Source organism: Hibiscus syriacus, unplaced genomic scaffold (genome assembly GCF_006381635.1).
Source record: "Hibiscus syriacus cultivar Baekdansim isolate YM2019G1 unplaced genomic scaffold, ASM638163v2 tig00110793_pilon, whole genome shotgun sequence".
Taxonomy (NCBI): domain Eukaryota; kingdom Viridiplantae; phylum Streptophyta; class Magnoliopsida; order Malvales; family Malvaceae; genus Hibiscus; species Hibiscus syriacus.
This window is the reverse complement of record NW_024062864.1, coordinates 332,951-351,147: the sequence shown is the minus strand read 5'-3', so window position 1 is coordinate 351,147 and position 18,197 is coordinate 332,951. Positions and strand designations below refer to the sequence as shown.

The 18,197-nt window shown below is 35.6% G+C and overlaps 2 protein-coding genes and 1 pseudogene across 5 annotated transcripts; 2 read left to right on the top strand and 1 right to left on the bottom strand.

Moving 5' to 3' along the window:
* Positions 1-236: 236 nt before the first annotated feature.
* On the top strand, positions 237-13,925 carry LOC120141125 (annotated as a pseudogene).
* LOC120141143 (phospholipase D gamma 1-like) lies at positions 1,726-8,885 on the top strand. Of its 4 annotated transcripts, none has more exons than XM_039156072.1 (11): positions 1,726-1,788; positions 1,985-3,908; positions 4,153-4,269; positions 5,114-5,308; positions 5,422-5,667; positions 5,845-5,913; positions 5,994-6,141; positions 6,862-7,010; positions 7,813-7,986; positions 8,189-8,386; positions 8,557-8,885. In XM_039156072.1, exons 2-11 carry the CDS (start codon positions 2,097-2,099, stop codon positions 8,848-8,850), a joined length of 3,402 nt encoding a protein of 1,133 aa, XP_039012003.1. In that variant the 5' UTR covers positions 1,726-1,788; positions 1,985-2,096; the 3' UTR covers positions 8,851-8,885. The 4 variants fall into 4 exon arrangements, with proteins under 4 accessions (XP_039012003.1, XP_039012006.1, XP_039012005.1 ...); XM_039156074.1 differs by having other exon boundaries at positions 1,742-2,568; positions 2,752-3,908; XM_039156073.1 differs by having other exon boundaries at positions 1,742-2,602; positions 2,786-3,908.
* Positions 10,491-12,535, bottom strand: LOC120141144 (transcription factor TCP9-like). Its single transcript, XM_039156076.1, has 2 exons — positions 11,220-12,535; positions 10,491-10,960 (listed from the first exon to the last, which is right to left on the bottom strand). Exon 1 carries the CDS (start codon positions 12,420-12,422, stop codon positions 11,382-11,384), a length of 1,041 nt encoding a protein of 346 aa, XP_039012007.1. The 5' UTR covers positions 12,423-12,535; the 3' UTR covers positions 10,491-10,960; positions 11,220-11,381.
* Positions 13,926-18,197: the final 4,272 nt, after the last annotated feature.

Genomic DNA, 18,197 nt, shown 5'->3' with positions numbered 1-18,197 from the left:
GTTACATGCAACATTTGTAACCAAATGTAAATGCCAACTAAACAGGTAGTAGCTGCTCACTTCACTTTATTATTTTACCTAAATCAGCAACATCTATTTATTACACCAAATAAATGCCATATTTTTTGTTCGTATTATATCACCTGACCCTTTTTAAAAATAGTAATTATTTCCATTAATAATTCTTTTCATAAATAAGTAGTGGAATTTTGCTACAATCTCCACCATAGACCATCTTCTCTCTTGTCTCTAATCTCGATACCATGAAAGATCAATCCTCCTTTACAACACCATCCATGGATCCCTACAAGTTACTCAGAATCATCCAAAACCTGGACGGTTCACTCACTCGACAAACTCATTTCCCTTCAGTTCCAGCAACAGAAGAAACCAGCACCGAGTCCAACACATCTCAACTCGCTCTCTTTAAAGATGTCACTCTAAACTCCGAAAACAAAACCTTCATTCGTCTCTACAGGCCGCCAACTCTTCCGCCGAACACCAATAATAAGCTCCCTCTCTTGATACACTTCCATGGCGGCGGCTTTATCCTCTTCAGTGCTACTTCTCTTCCGTTTCACGATGCATGCATGTTGTGTCAAGGCGGGTATGATCCCAGCCGTGATCATCTCGCTCGAATATCGTCTTGCGCCGGAACACCGCCTTCCGGCTGCGTACGACGATGCGGTGGAAACGATCATGTGGGTCCGGGACCAGGCGGCGGATATCGGCAGTTGTGATCCGTGGTTAAAAGAGTGCGTGGATCTTTCCAAGTGTTTTTTATTCGGTTCCAGTGCGGGTGGCAACATGGTTTTCCATTCGGCTTTACGTGCATTGGACGTCGATATCTCGCCGATAAAAATCATAGGGCTGACAATGAATCAGCCGTACTTCAGTGGAGTGGAAAGAACTGAATCGGAGAAGAGATTCTTCAATGACCGGATCTTGCCTCTACCGGCTAATGATCTTATGTGGTCCTTGGCTTTGCCGGACGGAGCTGACCGTGATCATGAGTTCTGCAATCCGATGGCGGCTGCTGAGTCGCTTAAGGAGAAGATGGGAAGACTGCCACGGTGCTTGGTGTCTGGCCACGGCGGGGATCCACTGATCGACAAGCAGAGAGAGTTGGTGAAAATGGTGGAGGCGCGTGGGGTAGATGTGGTGGCGGAGTTCGCCGAAGGAGGATGCCATGGGATAGAGATTTTTGATCCGTTGAAGGCGAAAGCTCTTCTCCAGAGCATCAAAGCATTTGTCAACACTACTTGTCTGTGTGTTAATGTGTCTAAAATATTTTACATAAATTTATGTTGATTTTTTATTGTTCACTTGTCGTTACCTATAATTAGTGTTCATAAATGATATATTATAGTCAGAGAACTATTTGTGTAGTTTACCCAAAAATAAAATCAATATACATATCTAGAATAAGAAATAATATACTTTAATCATTTAAATAAAAAATAGAATATATTCAATAAGCCTCTTTTATTTATGCAAATAATAGCCGGTCTGATAATCTTCCACAATGTTTCAGGTTCTATCAAATAAACCAGCAGTAATTGCTTGCCACGAGGGTAACAGTTGAACAGCCTTCCAGTCTACGTGTTTTCTTGCAGATAATAATGGGAATCTGTCAATGTTTCGTTTCATGATCGATACGCGCTTTGTCAACGCCAAATGAGGTAATTTATTACCCAAAAACACTACTTTCAACACCTTTTCCCCCGAATACTCTTTCCTGGATCATTCATCTTCTTCAGTGATTAAGAAAAAAAAGCATCCCAATAGGTAAGCTTCTTTTTCAATCGGAATCTGAGTTAAATCACTTCTTTTTTGAGATTTTTTCTTTTCGTTTATCTTCTTTGTTCAATTGGATCCTTGGGTGTTTGCTCTTTTCAATTCTATTTGTAGTATTACTGTTGAAGTCTCCATTGAAAGTTTGAAACTGAGAAACACAGCTGAGCTTGTGTTTTTTGTTGTGCAGATTTTGTTATATGCATAAAGATCAAAGTTCTGTTATTTTTTCTGCAATTCACTTGATCCTGTTTCCATCATAAAAGAAGAGTAATTTGATATTAAGAGTAATTTGGTCAGAAATGGATAACAATCCACACCAAAACCCACACCCTTATCACCATGGAGACCCTCCTCCAAATCAAGATCCATATGCGCGTCCTCCATATCCATATCCTTTCAATCCCCAATACCCTCATGCGCCTCGTCTATATCCTCCCCCAGGCCACGCTCCTGGTTCAGCTCCCATGGATTATGGGCATTCTCATCCTGGACTAATTCCTTATCAATATGCACACCCGATTCCTCTAAGTCCTTCCCAACCTACTCTCCAACATCCTACTGGTTACCACTATGGTTCATCTCCTTACCCATACCACCAATCCCTATCTGGTCATTACCCACCACCTGAAAGTAATCTGCAATCTTACTACTCTTATCAACAACCTTCACAATATCCTCCTCCTGAAAGTAATTCTGAGCTCCACTCCAGACAGAATAGCTTCTCTGGACATTACAGGCAGGATAGCATGAATTCCTTAGGAGCAAGTACAGGTAGTGCCGTACCTGTTGCTTATCCTTCTTTGGACCATCAATTGAGTAATATGCATTTGTCTGGATCCAACTCTTATCAACAACCTGCTCAATATCCTCCTAATTCTGAGCTCCACTCCATACAAAATAGCTTCTCTGGACATAACAGGCAGGATGGTTTGAGTTCCGTGGGAGCAAGTACAGGTAGTGCCCTACCTGTTGCTTATCCACGTTTGGACCATCAATTGAGTAATATGCATTTGTCTGGTGCGCATCAGTCAGCTCCTGCATCACCACCGGCACCTTCAGTGCTTCCAGTGACTACTGCTACTTCAACACCTGAGCTAGATAGTCTAGTTTATGCAAGTAATGCTAGTAATTGGGAGGGGCCTAATTTAGGCCGAGCTGATTCAGCTAATCAACCTGCATTTCCCCGTAAGGATTCACAAAATGGCCAGAGTATGCAGATTGTACCTTTCCATAAAGGGTCATTGAGAGTTTTGCTTCTACATGGAAATTTAGATATCTGGGTTTTCGAGGCTAAAAATCTTCCCAACATGGATATGTTCCATAAGACTTTAGGAGATATTTTTGGGAATCTTTCTGCAAATATCTCCAAAAAAGTTGGAGGAAAAGGTGAAGTGAAGATTACAAGTGATCCTTATGTCACAATCGCAATTACCGGTGCCGTTATAGGAAGGACATATGTGATCAGCAATAGTGAAAACCCTGTCTGGATGCAACATTTCTGTGTTCCCGTTGCACATCAGGCTGCCGAAGTGCAATTTATTGTTAAAGACAGTGATGTATTGGGGTCAGAGATCATCGGAGTCGTAGCAATTCCAGTTGAGCAGATATACTCGGGGCAAAAGATTGAGGGAAGCTACCCGATTCTGAATGATAAGGGAAAGCCCTGTAAGCCTGGAGCTGTCTTAAGATTATCAATTCAGTACACACCAATGGAGAATTTGAGCATCTATCGTCATGGAGTTGGAGCAGGTCCTGATTATGTGGGAGTTCCTGGCACATATTTTCCTCTTCGGAAGGGTGTAAAAGTGACACTTTATCAAGATGCCAACATCCCTGATGGGATTCTTCCAACCATAAAACTTGACCATGGGATGACTTATGTGCATGGAAAGTGCTGGAGTGACATATTCGATGCCATCCGTCAAGCTAGGCGCTTGATTTACATTGCAGGGTGGTCAGTTTGGCATAAAGTTAGGCTGGTACGTGATGCTAGTCCTGCTTCGGATTGCACTTTGGGGGATCTTCTTAGGTCAAAGTCCCAGGAGGGAGTTAGAGTGCTACTTATGCTATGGGATGATCCTACGTCGAGAAGCATCTTAGGATACAAAACGGTAACTTTCTATTACGTTGTTTCTTGCACATTATGGCTGCAGTGTTTAAACTTAATGATAATAGATAATAGAAGTATTTGGTGATCGTTGTGCATAGTTGGTTAATGGAGAAAATGTGATGTGCATATGAATGACCAATGAGAGTCTGCGAACTTTATGAAGATAGAAATTAGTCACCTTTTAACCTTGAGAAAGCTTTGCTCATCAGGGATTTTAATTAACCTCTTTTAATTGGCAAATACAGGATGGAATAATGGCAACCCATGATGAGGAAACACATAGGTTTTTCAAACATTCTTCAGTGCATGTGTTACTTTGTCCTCGTATGGCTGGAAAAAGACATAGTTGGGTCAACCAGAAGGTTAGCTCTAAACGGCCATTTGTTTCAACGATTATATCCCATAAATGCATTCCTAACTTTACACGTCGATTTGGATTCAGTTTGGCATCATTAGATGTTACTGCTAGTGTGTGTTTGTTGAGAAATCATTATCAGCCTTACTAAGATTTTGTATTCACAGTTTGCACTATTATTGTAACTTGTGGTGGCTGCATTTGGCAATTTACTACCGACCACATGCTGACAGGATGTTTGGCAATAGGAAAAAAATGTTTTTGACTTAGTCTTAGATATTTCATACTTCTCAAGAAAAACTAGCTTTTGGACAGCCTGAAGTAGTATTTTCAACTTTTTACACATTTACATTCAAACTTCAAAAGAGTAGGGCTGAATGAGGGAAAAACCATTGGTCTTTCATACTCTTTTCTGGATATTTATTAAAATACTTCATAGACCAAATGCTGATTACCTTTTTGTATCTATACCAATATACCTTGATGGTGATTAATCTTCCGAAAATAATCAGAGCCCTTCTGCAGTTCTGCTTCATGCTACTGTTTTTTCCTTTGAATAGGGACTATGTTTTGTTTTCTAAATTTGATGGTAAACGCCCTTCTCCCTCATACTTTTTCTGAGTTTTTGTTTGTTTGTTTCCCTCTTTTAATGGATTCTCAATTTCTCTCAGGCCTGTCAAATATGAAATACTTTATTAGTTTTATTTCTGCTGAAAGTCTTGTTATCAGTTTTCTTATTGGCAGGATTAACAAAAATGAAGTCATCCCTAAATTTTCACCAGCCTTTTTGTTATATGTTATCCCATTTCTTGTCTAAAGCACTATGCTTTTCTGATGCGTACAATTATCAGGAAGTTGGAACAATTTATACACACCATCAAAAAACTGTAATTGTGGATGCTGATGCTGGGAAAAATAGTAGAAAAATTATTGCTTTTGTTGGTGGCCTTGACTTATGTGACGGACGATATGATGATCCACGTCATCCTCTATTTAGGATGCTGCAAACATTACATAAGGATGACTATCATAATCCAACATATACGGTACCTCCTTATCTTTGTTTTCATTTGTTTTATGATATTTGGGTAGCAGCAAGTTAATGGTAATTCATCACAGTAAATAAGTTTAATGGGGTGGCTGCAAATTACTTGAGCAGAATTCCACAGAAGGTTGTCCAAGAGAACCTTGGCATGACATGCACAGTAAAATTGATGGCCCAGCTGCATATGATGTTCTGGTCAACTTTGAGGAACGATGGTTGAAGTCTGCCAAGCCTCATGGACTCAAAAAATTAAAGAAACCCTTTGATGATGCTTTGCTGAGGATAGAAAGAATTCCGGACATTATGGGAGTTTCTGATTTTACCAATTCTGAGAGTGATCCGGAAGGTTGGCATGTTCAGGTAATTTTGTTTCTTAATCTTGTTTTTAGTCAAGTTTAGTTAGGTGGGTGAGGTTCAAGTAAGTCATAGGTCTAGTTTTGCCGGCCAATGTGATTTTAAGAAGCTGCTTTCATTTTTACATTTTTAGTTTTCTAACAAATGGAGTTTTTATTTATTGTTCTGGGGTTTCACATGCAGATATTCCGCTCAATTGATTCAAATTCTGTTAAAGGCTTTCCAAAGGATCCCAAAGATGCGACAAGCAAGGTAAAGAGAAGGTTGCCATTGATTTGCTTTTCTTCTTCTTTTTCCAGGGTATAAGCTGAATGGTTATTTGTTTGTGACAGAATTTGGTGTGCGGTAAGAATGTCCTTATTGATATGAGCATACATACAGCATACGTGAAGGCCATTCGCTCTGCCCAGCATTTCATTTATATAGAGAATCAGTATTTCCTTGGATCTTCCTTCAATTGGAGCTCCTATAAAGACCTAGGTAAAGCACTTAGATTTTGATGACCGTGATGTTTGTGACTAACGTAACAAGATTGATAATGGATATTGTTTTGTAATTGCAACTTTAGTTGCATAAGTTAAGCAGTTTGAGAAGGTTAATAAATGGACTCGGTAAATTTAGGTTGAAACATATCTGTTTTAATATAGAAAGTGGTAAAATCTTATGCTTGGATGTATGCTGAAGAAATATTGTAAAATGATCAAGAACCTAACTTTCTGGTTGAAATATCAACCAGATTATTAATGTATCAAGACCATGTGCTAAGTCATTTGTCATTGTAGCACAGAAGGAGGCAGAGGACAACATACAAAATAACCAAGTTTTCATTTAAAAAACTAAAAGTAAGAGCATTTGGTTAGTCCTATTTGTTCATGCTTTGTCTGATATTTCTTGTATCAATCAGATTATCAATGTAGCAAAGTTTCTGGTTAAATATATCAGTCAGATTATCGATGTATCTAGTCCGTGTGCTAAGACGTATGCCATTGTAGACAGAAAGATGCAGAGGATGACATACAAAATAACTAAGTTTTCCTTTCGAAAACTAGAAATTAATAAGAGCATTTGGTTAGCACTATTTGTTCATGGCTTCATCTGATATTTCTTGTATTGGATGTGTTATGAAAATTTTTATGCGAATAATAAGGCATTTGTTCATAGTTTTGGTTCAGAACTGTAAACCTTACATTCTCTCTACAGGTGCTGACAACTTGATTCCAATGGAAATTGCACTTAAGATTGCCAGTAAAATTAAAGCAAAAGAGAGGTTTGCTGCTTATATTGTTTTGCCAATGTGGCCAGAGGGTGTTCCAACAGGCGCTGCCACTCAAAGGATTTTATTTTGGCAGGTAGAGTTCGACTTAAAACTTGGTGTTAAAATGTTTAAATGTTTGACCGGATTATTGTTATCTTTTTTGAGAATTCATCGAGATGTCTGCTCTGGTGCAAGTCCTACAGAAGCTTTATTTTTGGAAAGTGTTCAGTTGTATTATCCAAAGAAGCAGATTTCTGATACAATTACACATACAAGAGTGTCTCTAATTCATCTATACTATCTTATCAATTGCACCCCTAAACCCTTCTAATCAAATATGTTCCAAACGGTACACAAATACAAATTCACTCTATCAGTTCTATCAACACTTTTCCACTTAGTCTAACCTTTACTATTTCCTTAATGGAATGCAAAACCTTATTCCTAGTCCTTTGCTGTCCTCTGAAATGTCTTCTGTTACGTTCTTCCCATACCAGATAGACATGAGCACTCCATGCAAGCTTTGGGGTGGTAGTGATTAGGGCCTTACCTTTTAGTTTTGTGCAAGTCCAGTGCAGCTCCTGTTGTGAATTGAATACATCGTGATTTATCCTGCACAACCTCAATATAGTTCCCCAAATACTCTTAGAGAACTGGAATTCAAAGAAGATGTGGTTCCTTGTTTCCATCTCACCGCGGCAGAGATTGCATAGTCCTACAGAAGCTTTTGCTGAACACTGGAGTTCTATCTTGGTCCATTTGGAGCATTAAAAATTGTTTATATTGCTTTGGCATGAAATTTTCTTAGGATCATCTTTTTGTTTTAACTGAAGAATAATGATCTTTAAACTAGATACTGAGAGACCCTTGACCTTGAACTGATACTATTGTCGCAGCAAAAAACTAGGGAAATGATGTACGAGACTATTTACAGGGCTTTGGTGGAGGTGGGACTTGATGGTGTTTACTCGCCGGAGGACTATTTGAATTTCTTCTGTCTTGCCAATCGTGAGAACGATGGATCTCAACCTCCAAGCAATGAAAGTCCTAGGTCTGCAAACACCCCTGAGGTAATCCATACAATGTTCCCAAAAACTATATTTCAGTAGTTCAACATCTTGGGCAATATCATGGATGGTAGTACAAAAAAAACTTCGATTGAATTGAATGAAGAACATAACAGATCAAGATCCCATTTCGCTTGAACATCTCAAGCGTTAACCTAAAGTTCCTACACTGCTAACATATATGTTCCTGGATTTTGCATTCCAGTCACTTGGCCGGAAGAGTAGAAGATTTATGATCTATGTCCATTCAAAAGGTATGATAGTGGATGATGAGTATGTAATAGTGGGGTCTGCAAACATCAATCAACGCTCCATGGAGGGTACCAGAGACACTGAGATTGCAATGGGAGCTTACCAACCTCAATATACCTGGGCAGCAAAACATTCTAGTCCACTCGGACAGGTAACCTCTCGGTTACATCCATATTAATGATACAATTTCCCTTTTTACTAAATGAACCATATGAATGATATGATCCTAGAAACACAAATATACATGTTTCATGTTTCCACAAAGAATCTTCCCCCTCCCCACCCCGAAGAGTGTCCTTAACTCTTTGCTATTTTTTATAGGTCTATGGGTATAGGATGTCACTTTGGGCGGAACATACTGGAGTTGTCGAGGACTGCTTCACTCGACCGGAGAGTCTCGACTGCGTAAGACGGATAGTTCAAATAGGTAAGATGAACTGGAAACAATTTGCATCGGAGGAAGTGACAGAGATGAGAGGGCACTTGGTAAAGTATCCCGAGGAAGTGGGCCCAAAGGGTAAGATCAAGCCCCTTCCTGGATGTGAAACTTTCCCTGATGTTGGTGGAAACATTAGCGGCTCATTTCTTGCCATACAAGAAAATCTTACAATTTAACCTTGATATACTACCACCAAATACGGTGATTCAGATATGGTTTTGCAACTATAAATGAAATGTGTTCATACATTATAGTTTTAAGAGCCCATTTTATTGTGTAGATTCTTCCCTCTTCATTGTTACATTGTCCAAACCAAATTTTGTACTTAAAAACTATATTCATTTTTCAACCAGAATTGATCCACCGGGGCTCCTCCCTTATTATATTTGTCAAAAGAGATAATCACGAATTTTAAATGTGAATCGTGAAATAGACAAAAAAAAAATAAAAACAAGGTTTCGTTAGCTTTAAAAACACCTCTCAATTTGGTTTATACAATTACTTTTGTGGTATCAGGCCTAATAACAAGTGGTCCATGGTCTTTTTGTGATGACAAATATTGGGAAGGGGACCGCAGAGAAACCTAATAGAACTCTGATACCAACCGTACACGTGGACTTAAATGATGAAATCCAGGGTGTCTTTCAGTGTGGACCGGACCCAGTTCACTGCATTTGTAGGCCACCAAAGCAAAGACGGAATCTGCGCATTTTATCGTCTGTAGCTGTCCCCACATCTTGTCACCATAGGACCCACCTCCTTTTAAATTATTGTTAGTATTTTTTATTATTAATTACGGTGATTATAAGATCTATTTTAAATATTTTGAATCATTGATATAAAAATTAAAAAAAATTATAATATGTGATGTTCAGATTTAATAACTTTAAGAATAATAATTATATTGTTATTATGTTTCACTGTTGATGACATGCTGTTCAAGATCAAATCAAAACTGTGATCCTATCGCTTTTATTTTAATTACACGTTTTAATTTCTCTCAATCCTGGTTTATTTTCAGAAACGACACGTTTTTAACTCTCGTATTAAAAAATTAAAAATTAAACCTGAATCGATAAAAAATTTAACGTCAAGAGATAGGCCTAACTTTGCTTTCAGTCCCTCCCTATACTCTTTACCTTTAAAAGTGTCCTCGATTTCAAATTTCATAAATTTAGTTTTTCTAGGAATTAAAGCTTAATTGATCATATTATTGATTTTTCTGTTAAATTTGAACGTGTTATCAATTGAATATTTTAATATAAATATTTTTTGATAATGTAAAATGATTATAAAATAATATCTATTTTAATATCTATGCTAATTAAGTTAAACGATAATAAATATAATATATTTTAAAAAATATCTTATATTTGAATACTATAGATAAGAATAATAAAAGTTTCAGATTCCATTTTATTTCGAAACATGAATCCGAACTTTATACCAATTAAACTAAAACATTTAGTTGCATTTTACAATTTGATTTTAGAAAATAAAAGATAAATACGGAGGAAGGGGAAGAAGAGCATATGATGCCAGTGCCAGAATCATCATCTCCTTCTTCCTCCATTTTTTTTTCTGACGATCATGTTATCTTGTAGACCCCACCGATAAAGGATCCCACGTGTCCAAGATTTTCTTTTCTAAAAAAACCATTAACAGATATGTCCCGACACGTGTCAAAACTCCAGAGTCCAGACGGACCAAACTTTTGGCTCACACGCTCTCTGGATCGGACCACCGAACTAACCCCGTAGGGACCACCACGCGATTACTCCTTGGGAACAATGCAAAAACGGTCCCGTAAGGTCCACTTTTTTTCCTTTTTGCAACTTTCCTATCGGGTCCCGTGCCTCGCACCACATGACTGTTCGATGAGGTGGCCCGTTTGGCCCAGATTTACTCCTAGCAATGCACGGCCCACGGATTGCCCCTGCCTTTTGGTTTCAGTGTTGACCCACAAAACATAATGTGGACCCTACCCGCGTCACCTAATATTACCCCACATTACACGTGCACAGCTCTTAAAAACACCCCTCACGTGAGCACATGCCTCCTCCTCCTCATCGTCCTTTAGCTTCGCCCGTTCATGACGGATGCTCCAAAAACGAAGCCACCAATGGAAAACAAAACCCAAACACAGCAATCAAAATGAAAAAAGAAAGAAAACTTATTGTTTATCAGTCAATGCTTTGAAGATCGACTCATGAACTGGGGCTCCTGTTTATAGAAAATGTCGAAGGGGAATGTCAAAACCAATGCAACAGCAACATAGAGGATCACCTGCAGGTTGTATTTCAAATGTCAGAACCATCAATGTGTCAAATTACTGATCGCACTGGAAACTTGGTAATCCTACAGAATCCAATCTACAAAACTACAAGAGAAGACTATACATAGTCCTATAAACATTTGCATTCATTCAGAATCATAGTCCCATAAACATTTGCATTCATGCAAAAGGTTACTATCTTGCATATATGTAGTTAAATTATAGGGTCAGAAGATAAGATAATGCTGGTAAACAGGGTAGATATTACACTGGTTGAAAACACCCCTCAAGTGAGCACGTGCGCCTCCTGCTCCTCCTCCTTTAGCTTCGCTCGTTCATGACGGATGCACCAACAACGAAACCACCAATGAAAAACAAAACCCAAACACAGCAAACAAAATGAAAAAAGAAAGAAAACTTCTTCTTTATCAATTAATGCTTTGAAGATCGACTCATGAATTGGAGCTCCTGTTTATCGTAAATCTCCAATGAGAAGTCACGAAGCATCTGAGTTGTTGTCGTGGTGGTAGTTGTGGCAGCGGAACTCGAACTCGGTGCCATAACGGAAGCCGTTTTAGCCGTCTTGGAAATCGGAACTGTGCAACTCGTGACCGCTACATTACTTTGAAGTTGACTCGGCGTTGCTGTTGCACCGTGTTGCATGGCGGACACGAACGACGATATGGGCCGAGCCGAAATGTTAATTAATGGTGTAGTGGTGGCCGGAAATGTGAATATATGAGGCTGTGTTGATGGTCCGGCCACGGATGCCATAGATGGTGCCATGAAGAACGCGCCCGGAACGACGGCGTTTGATGGTATCGCCCAAATTGGAACCAAACCCTGCGGCAGAACAGCGTGTTGATGCTGCTGCTGTTGTTGAGAAATAATTACAGGGGCTAAACCAGATGAAACCGAAACGGCGTCGTTGACGTCAACGAACTCGCTATTAGCGGTTTGTTTGTGCTTCTTTCTACTAAGGTCACCGGGTTCGGGGTTAGCGTTCAAGGTCGTCGGGATTTTAAGTGTCCCATTAACCGACATAGCGATGGCGGGAACTGTACCAGTTCCGGTCGCCGCAATTATCGCCGGTTCAGCGTGCTCTAACAACCAGCTGATAGTTTCTCCATCCGACTTGTGGCCTAATTCTCGTGTCAGCTGAAAGATCCGAGCCGCGGAAGTAGCGGGAATTCGGATCCTCCGGCCACGTCCCTCTACTTTCGTGTGGCGATCCTTGGTAGAAGCTCGTTTCGGCGCGACGGGTGCTGTCGTTACTGGCGGCATGGGAACAGCTGACGGCACGTGCAACGCCATGGGCTTCAGGCTTACAGCTGTCTCTATGTCAAGCTCTTCTTTGGGATTCTTCGACGCTGCTGCAGCCGCCTCTCCGCCGCCGTTGATGCTGAGAACAACAGCTCTGCTATCTCCATCCTCTTCAACCTCATGTTTATGAATTGCAGCCATCGATTTCATTTTAAGAAGAAGCACAAAGTAAGTAAAAGGATAAAACAAAAAGGAGAGAAAGAAAATGGGAAAAATGCTTTGAATTTTATAGAGGATGAAAAAACAAAATAGGGTGCGTTATATCTTCCACGGGGTTTGTACCGACTTCAACAATTTCAAACGAAATATAAAACTCGTTTTATGTATGAATTATTATTTATTATAGATATCTATAATTTTAATTTTACAAAATAAGATTATAAATTGTGTTTTATTTTTTGAATATTATAAGATAAAAAAATTTAATTTTATAAAATAAGATTATAAATGGTATCTAATTTTTTTAATTTATCGAATTATTATAAGATAAAATATATTTTAATATACATAAATATCTTATTTGTTTAAATGTAAATCTTTTAAAATAATATTATTATTTTCTATCACTGAATCATTTAATAGATTTTTATTTTTTTAATAACTAAAATTATGTGATGATAAATTGTAAAAATTAAAATTGATTTTAAAATTTAAAGAATTGTCCAATTTTGATTTAGTCAGTTGATTTATTTGTTTAATAATAATTAAATAAAAATAATTTCTTTAACTGGTTCAACTAATTTTTTATTAGAATTTTACCGTACTTTCGACTTAATATCGGTTCATTATATATCCAATTTTATATCATTAATCGAGTTAATAATATTATTAATTCTTAATTCAGCTGATTCGACTAACTTATACTGATCTTAAAAAACTAACTAATATTAACAACTCTACATGACGGGTTTTTATCCAACCTGCATATTAGAAAATATCATCATCAATAATAATAAAATCTATGGATATTGAAATTAGTTTTATATATATACATATATATAACAACTATTGTATAGGGAATTAATTAGTTATAATTTAGCTCAATCTTATAGATTTAAATGGAAAATTAGTTTATTTTTAGATGAAGATGTTACGTTCAACGAGTACGGATAAACAAAATTAACTATGAGTATCATTAAATTAATTTATAAAATGTTAAATTAGAAAGTGTTAAATATATAATTATAAATTAATTACAATTCTAAATATAATTTAATGAAACTATAATATTTATTAAACATTGGTTTTTATAATATTATTTTAATTATAATTAGATCACATATTAATTTTGGAAATGTATAAACCATAATTTATTTTCATAGTTTTAAAGTTATAGTTGTTGTCGTCGTAGTCACCGTCGCTACTGTCGTGCCGTTATCGCCACTACCACCGGAATCATATTGGCGAACAAAAAAAACTAAATCGAAGACGAAAGATGATATCGGTGGTGATGGTGGCGACGACGATGATGGCAGCGGTGGTGATGGTGGCGACGACGATGATGACAGCGGTGGCGGCGGCAACAACAATGACGGTGGCGGAGATAACGGTGGCAACAACAATAGTGGGGGCAGCGGTGGTGACGACGACGGTGACAACGGCTTTAAAAATATAAAAATAAATTATGGTTTAAAAACAACTGCTGTTTTATAAATATTATATTTAATTAAATTACATTTAGATTTTTTAACTAATTTATAATTTTATGTTTAGTACTTTATAGTTTAACGTTTTAAAACTTAATTTAATAATTCTTATCATTAACTATGCTCATCTACGCTTTACGAGCGTTATAGAATTTTCCTTATTTTTATTAAATTTGAATTACATGTTCCTTAATTATTGCAAAATAATTATATTGTTTTAATTCTTTCTTTTATTGTTCTCTTAACTTTATATGATTTATTTTTTTCTCCAATTCTCATTCATTTTAAGTCCATTTATTTATCAATTTTGAATTATATACTTCTCTACCACTAATTCTTGTGTAATTTTATTTCATCTTTTTGAAAACAACTATTTTAATTTAATTCCTTAACTTTTTATTTTATTCAATTTAATCAACTAATTGTAATTTTTTATGAAGTTTATTCTCATTGATTTGTTGAATCCTTTACGCTTCCATCACACTTTTTCCCCAAAATCCTTTCTTAAAAATAAAACATTAAAAATATATCATATAATTTTAGATGGTATTTAATTTATCAAATAATATTAAAAATTTTAACTACACATGTAAAAAAGAATATGAATATATATATATATATATATATATGGATCATATATGATTAGAGAGTGTTGTTTAAACTTAAACAAGTTAATACCATGATATTATAAATAGTTGTAATTGTATTTAAATAAATGTATTTGATTCAAATATACTTCAAGAAATTCAAATAAAGTTTTAATGATAAAATAGTACTTGTAAATTCAACTAAATCAATATTTTTAGCCGATTGAATACTCACCCATAACAGAAATGATCCTCTCAATTTAATTTATTTCGTTTAAAAAGTTAAAATTTAAATATCTAGTTTTACTTAAAAAATCTATCATCTTATCTTACTAAATCAACTAAGAATAGATAATTAGAGCTCAAGGCTAGAATCTAATATCAATCAAATTTTATTATAATAATAAATCCTGTATTATTATACCACAAATTTAGTTCACCAAAACGGACTGTTTTTTAATATATTTACGACTACGGTGATCTTCCGATCGTGGAAGGGTTGGACCCACAAGGTGATGACACGTGGTGAGTCATGTACCCACAGGATTATAAGATTATCCGAGCGTTGAGGGTCAAAGTTGGGATGCCTTGGAATATCCAAATTGCAAATTTTTGGGGTCTTATTTATTTATTTTTTACTTATATATATCAACGGTTAGACCATGCAAATCGAGCCATTCAAAATCTCATGGAAAAACAAAACATTTACAATTGATTGAGTATTTATACAATTATATGCTTGTAATAATTATTTTAAATTGCAATTAGTATTCCAATTGAAACTTTATAATTTTATTTTGTAATTTTTTTTACCATATTTGACAGTTATAATATAAAAAAAGTAAATATATAATTTAAAATACGAGTGTGGTATAATAATAAAAAAAGTACAAATATTTTGATTAAAAAAACAAAAAGAGCTAGATAACATATGTGGGGCCAAATCTTGGAATTCTTAGCAAAGCATTAAGCATACGAAGGAGGGCCGGCTGCGGCCCTTTCCTCCATCCCCACCACCATCATGCATGGGGAAGCCATCTCTAATGGTTAAAACTTGGGAAAATGGAACAAAATATCATTCCGATAATGCAATATTTTATATTATGGGCTTAAATTTGTAAATTTTAAAAAATGATGAATTTATAAAGTTTTTAAAAATAATGAAAAAATATTTAATTTTTTATAAAGGTAATTATTTCATAATATTTTATTTGTAATTTTTTTATCACTATCTGTATCATATCTCATAAGAGTTGTGAATAAAAACATAACACGTGATACTTTTTATCAAATAGGAAATCATGTAAAATTCAAAGGTAAAATCGTGAGTAGAAGTGATTAAGAATAGGGTAATTAAAGTGAAACAAGATATTTAAAGTTGGGAATTTTAGTAAAGACGAACCTTTTTTGAGAGGAGCTTTTTGGAATAAGTGGGAAATTAAAAGGATTGATACCAAAGCATAAATGGTAAGCAAACTGTGTATGTTGAACTGACCAAGATATAAACATTGAGCGACTCTAATGTCTTGCAAGTTGTCGCCTGCTAAAAGGTACTCCCAACCCAAGCTGCGTAGTGTACGGCAACAGATCCAAGGTCCCCCTCCCCCAATCTGTAAATCCGACGGCTCCACCACTTTTATTTACATGCCTTAAGGGGACCCCACCACATACGATTCTCTCTCTGTCTGTGTCTGTCTAGGTAGGCCCTCTGTTGCGGGTGTTTTGTGGGATCCCACCATTTTCACCAGTCTCGTGAAGTTGTGCAAGCACCATGAACCATGGGGGTAGGGGCCCAACTAAACCCATGCTCATCCCAATTTCTGCTCCAATTGTTTTATACTCGAATTATAAATTTAATTTTTATAGTATAATTTGATAATTTAATCTAGACATCATAAAAAATGATTTTAATGTTTGACTAAATATTCATTTGGTATTTTTTTAGCATTTTGATCTTAATATTTATTTTAAGGTATAAAATAGGGTGTTCAGATCTAGTCCGATCAAAAAAAAATAATTGAAAACCGATCCAAAAACTGAAACTGATTTAGTGTGTTTAATTTTTTTATTATAAAAACCGATCGGTACGGTTTGCGTTTGGAAATCCATAAACGATCCAAAACGAACCGATAGTCTCTTACTATGAATGCCTTTTGTGTATTTGGTTGACAAAGAATGACATATACAAAAATGAACTCATCTATGCCCAAAAATGAAAAATCTTGGTTCTATCTACAAACTGCTGTTGAACTATTAATGTGAGCAAACTTCACAAGCTTACATTTGTTAAAATATATTATATTTACTTTTGTTATACATATGTTGTTTTTTATGGAAAAAAATCAATAATTATTTTGAAAATTTAGAATAAAAAAAATTATACAAATCCAAACCGAATTAAGCCGCACTTAATTGGATCGGATCGGATATTTTTTTAGAAACATCCAAACCGATCCAAACCGCAAACATTTATACTTTCGGATAGGATTAATTTTTAGCTAAAAACTGATCAAAACCGACCGCGAACACCCCTAGTAGAAAGGCTCATATTGTTTGACTAAATAATCACTTTGAATCTTATTATTTTTTGGGTGCATTTTTTCCTCTAACATTTATTTTTAGGGCAAAAGATCGTTATTTTGAAGCTTGATCATTTGTTGACTAACGCTTTTTATTTACCGATGGGGTCTTTTTTATCTCAAAATAAACATTAGGGTAAAAATACTCCAAAGTAATAATATGGACCAAAATAACTATTCAATCAAACATAATTTTTTTTTATATTATGCCTTTAATCTAAATCTTTTTGAAGTTTCAAAATTTTGATCCGATCCAAATAACGACACTAAAATATTTTAATTTAAATTGTATAACTAGTATATATATTATGTATAAATTATAGATTTATTTATTGTTTTTTAATTTAAACATTTTAAATCATTATAATATGATCATTATATTACTTGAATAAAAATTGAATTAAAACAAAAACAAAAAAACTGATTAAATTAAAATACATGGACTAAATTTATGAGTCGTGCATAGTATAGGGAGTAAGTAGTGGAATTTAGCCCCAATGTTTTCAGCTTTGCCCTTCTGGAGGTGGTGGTGGGGTCGTAGTGTGAAGGTAGGCCACAATGTGATGGTATGGCCACTGCCACTGCCATTGCCCACTTGTCAGTTGCTGGTCCCCTTTTTGCTTCTCTGTTGAATTGGGGACCCTCTATTGAGTGGGACCCCATTTCCCCAATATGTTCCTTTAAAAAATAAATCAAAAAGTACGTGAAATTTAAAATCCTTCGTGGACTCCATGTTTCCGTGCCCACCGCACATATTTTTCTTTAAAATTCTTTTATCAGTCTGAATATTATATTTAAATTATATTTAATCTTTTTAAAATTTAAGTTAAACTATAATTATTAAATTTGTATGTTAGAAATTTAATTTTGATTTTAATTTTATCTTTTTAAATAAATAATATTTTTAAAATAATCAAATTTAAATCTATAATTTATAATTCGTGCGGATAGAATTTAACTTGTTTTACTTTTGAGCTGCAACGAGGGACGAGGGGGGGAGGGCATTAGCCTGTACATCCACTAATGACAATGGGACTCCATTTTAATAATGTGTAAACTGCATAATCATCACCTGATTATAAAGTAATATTTTGTTAAAATTTTTAATTATTA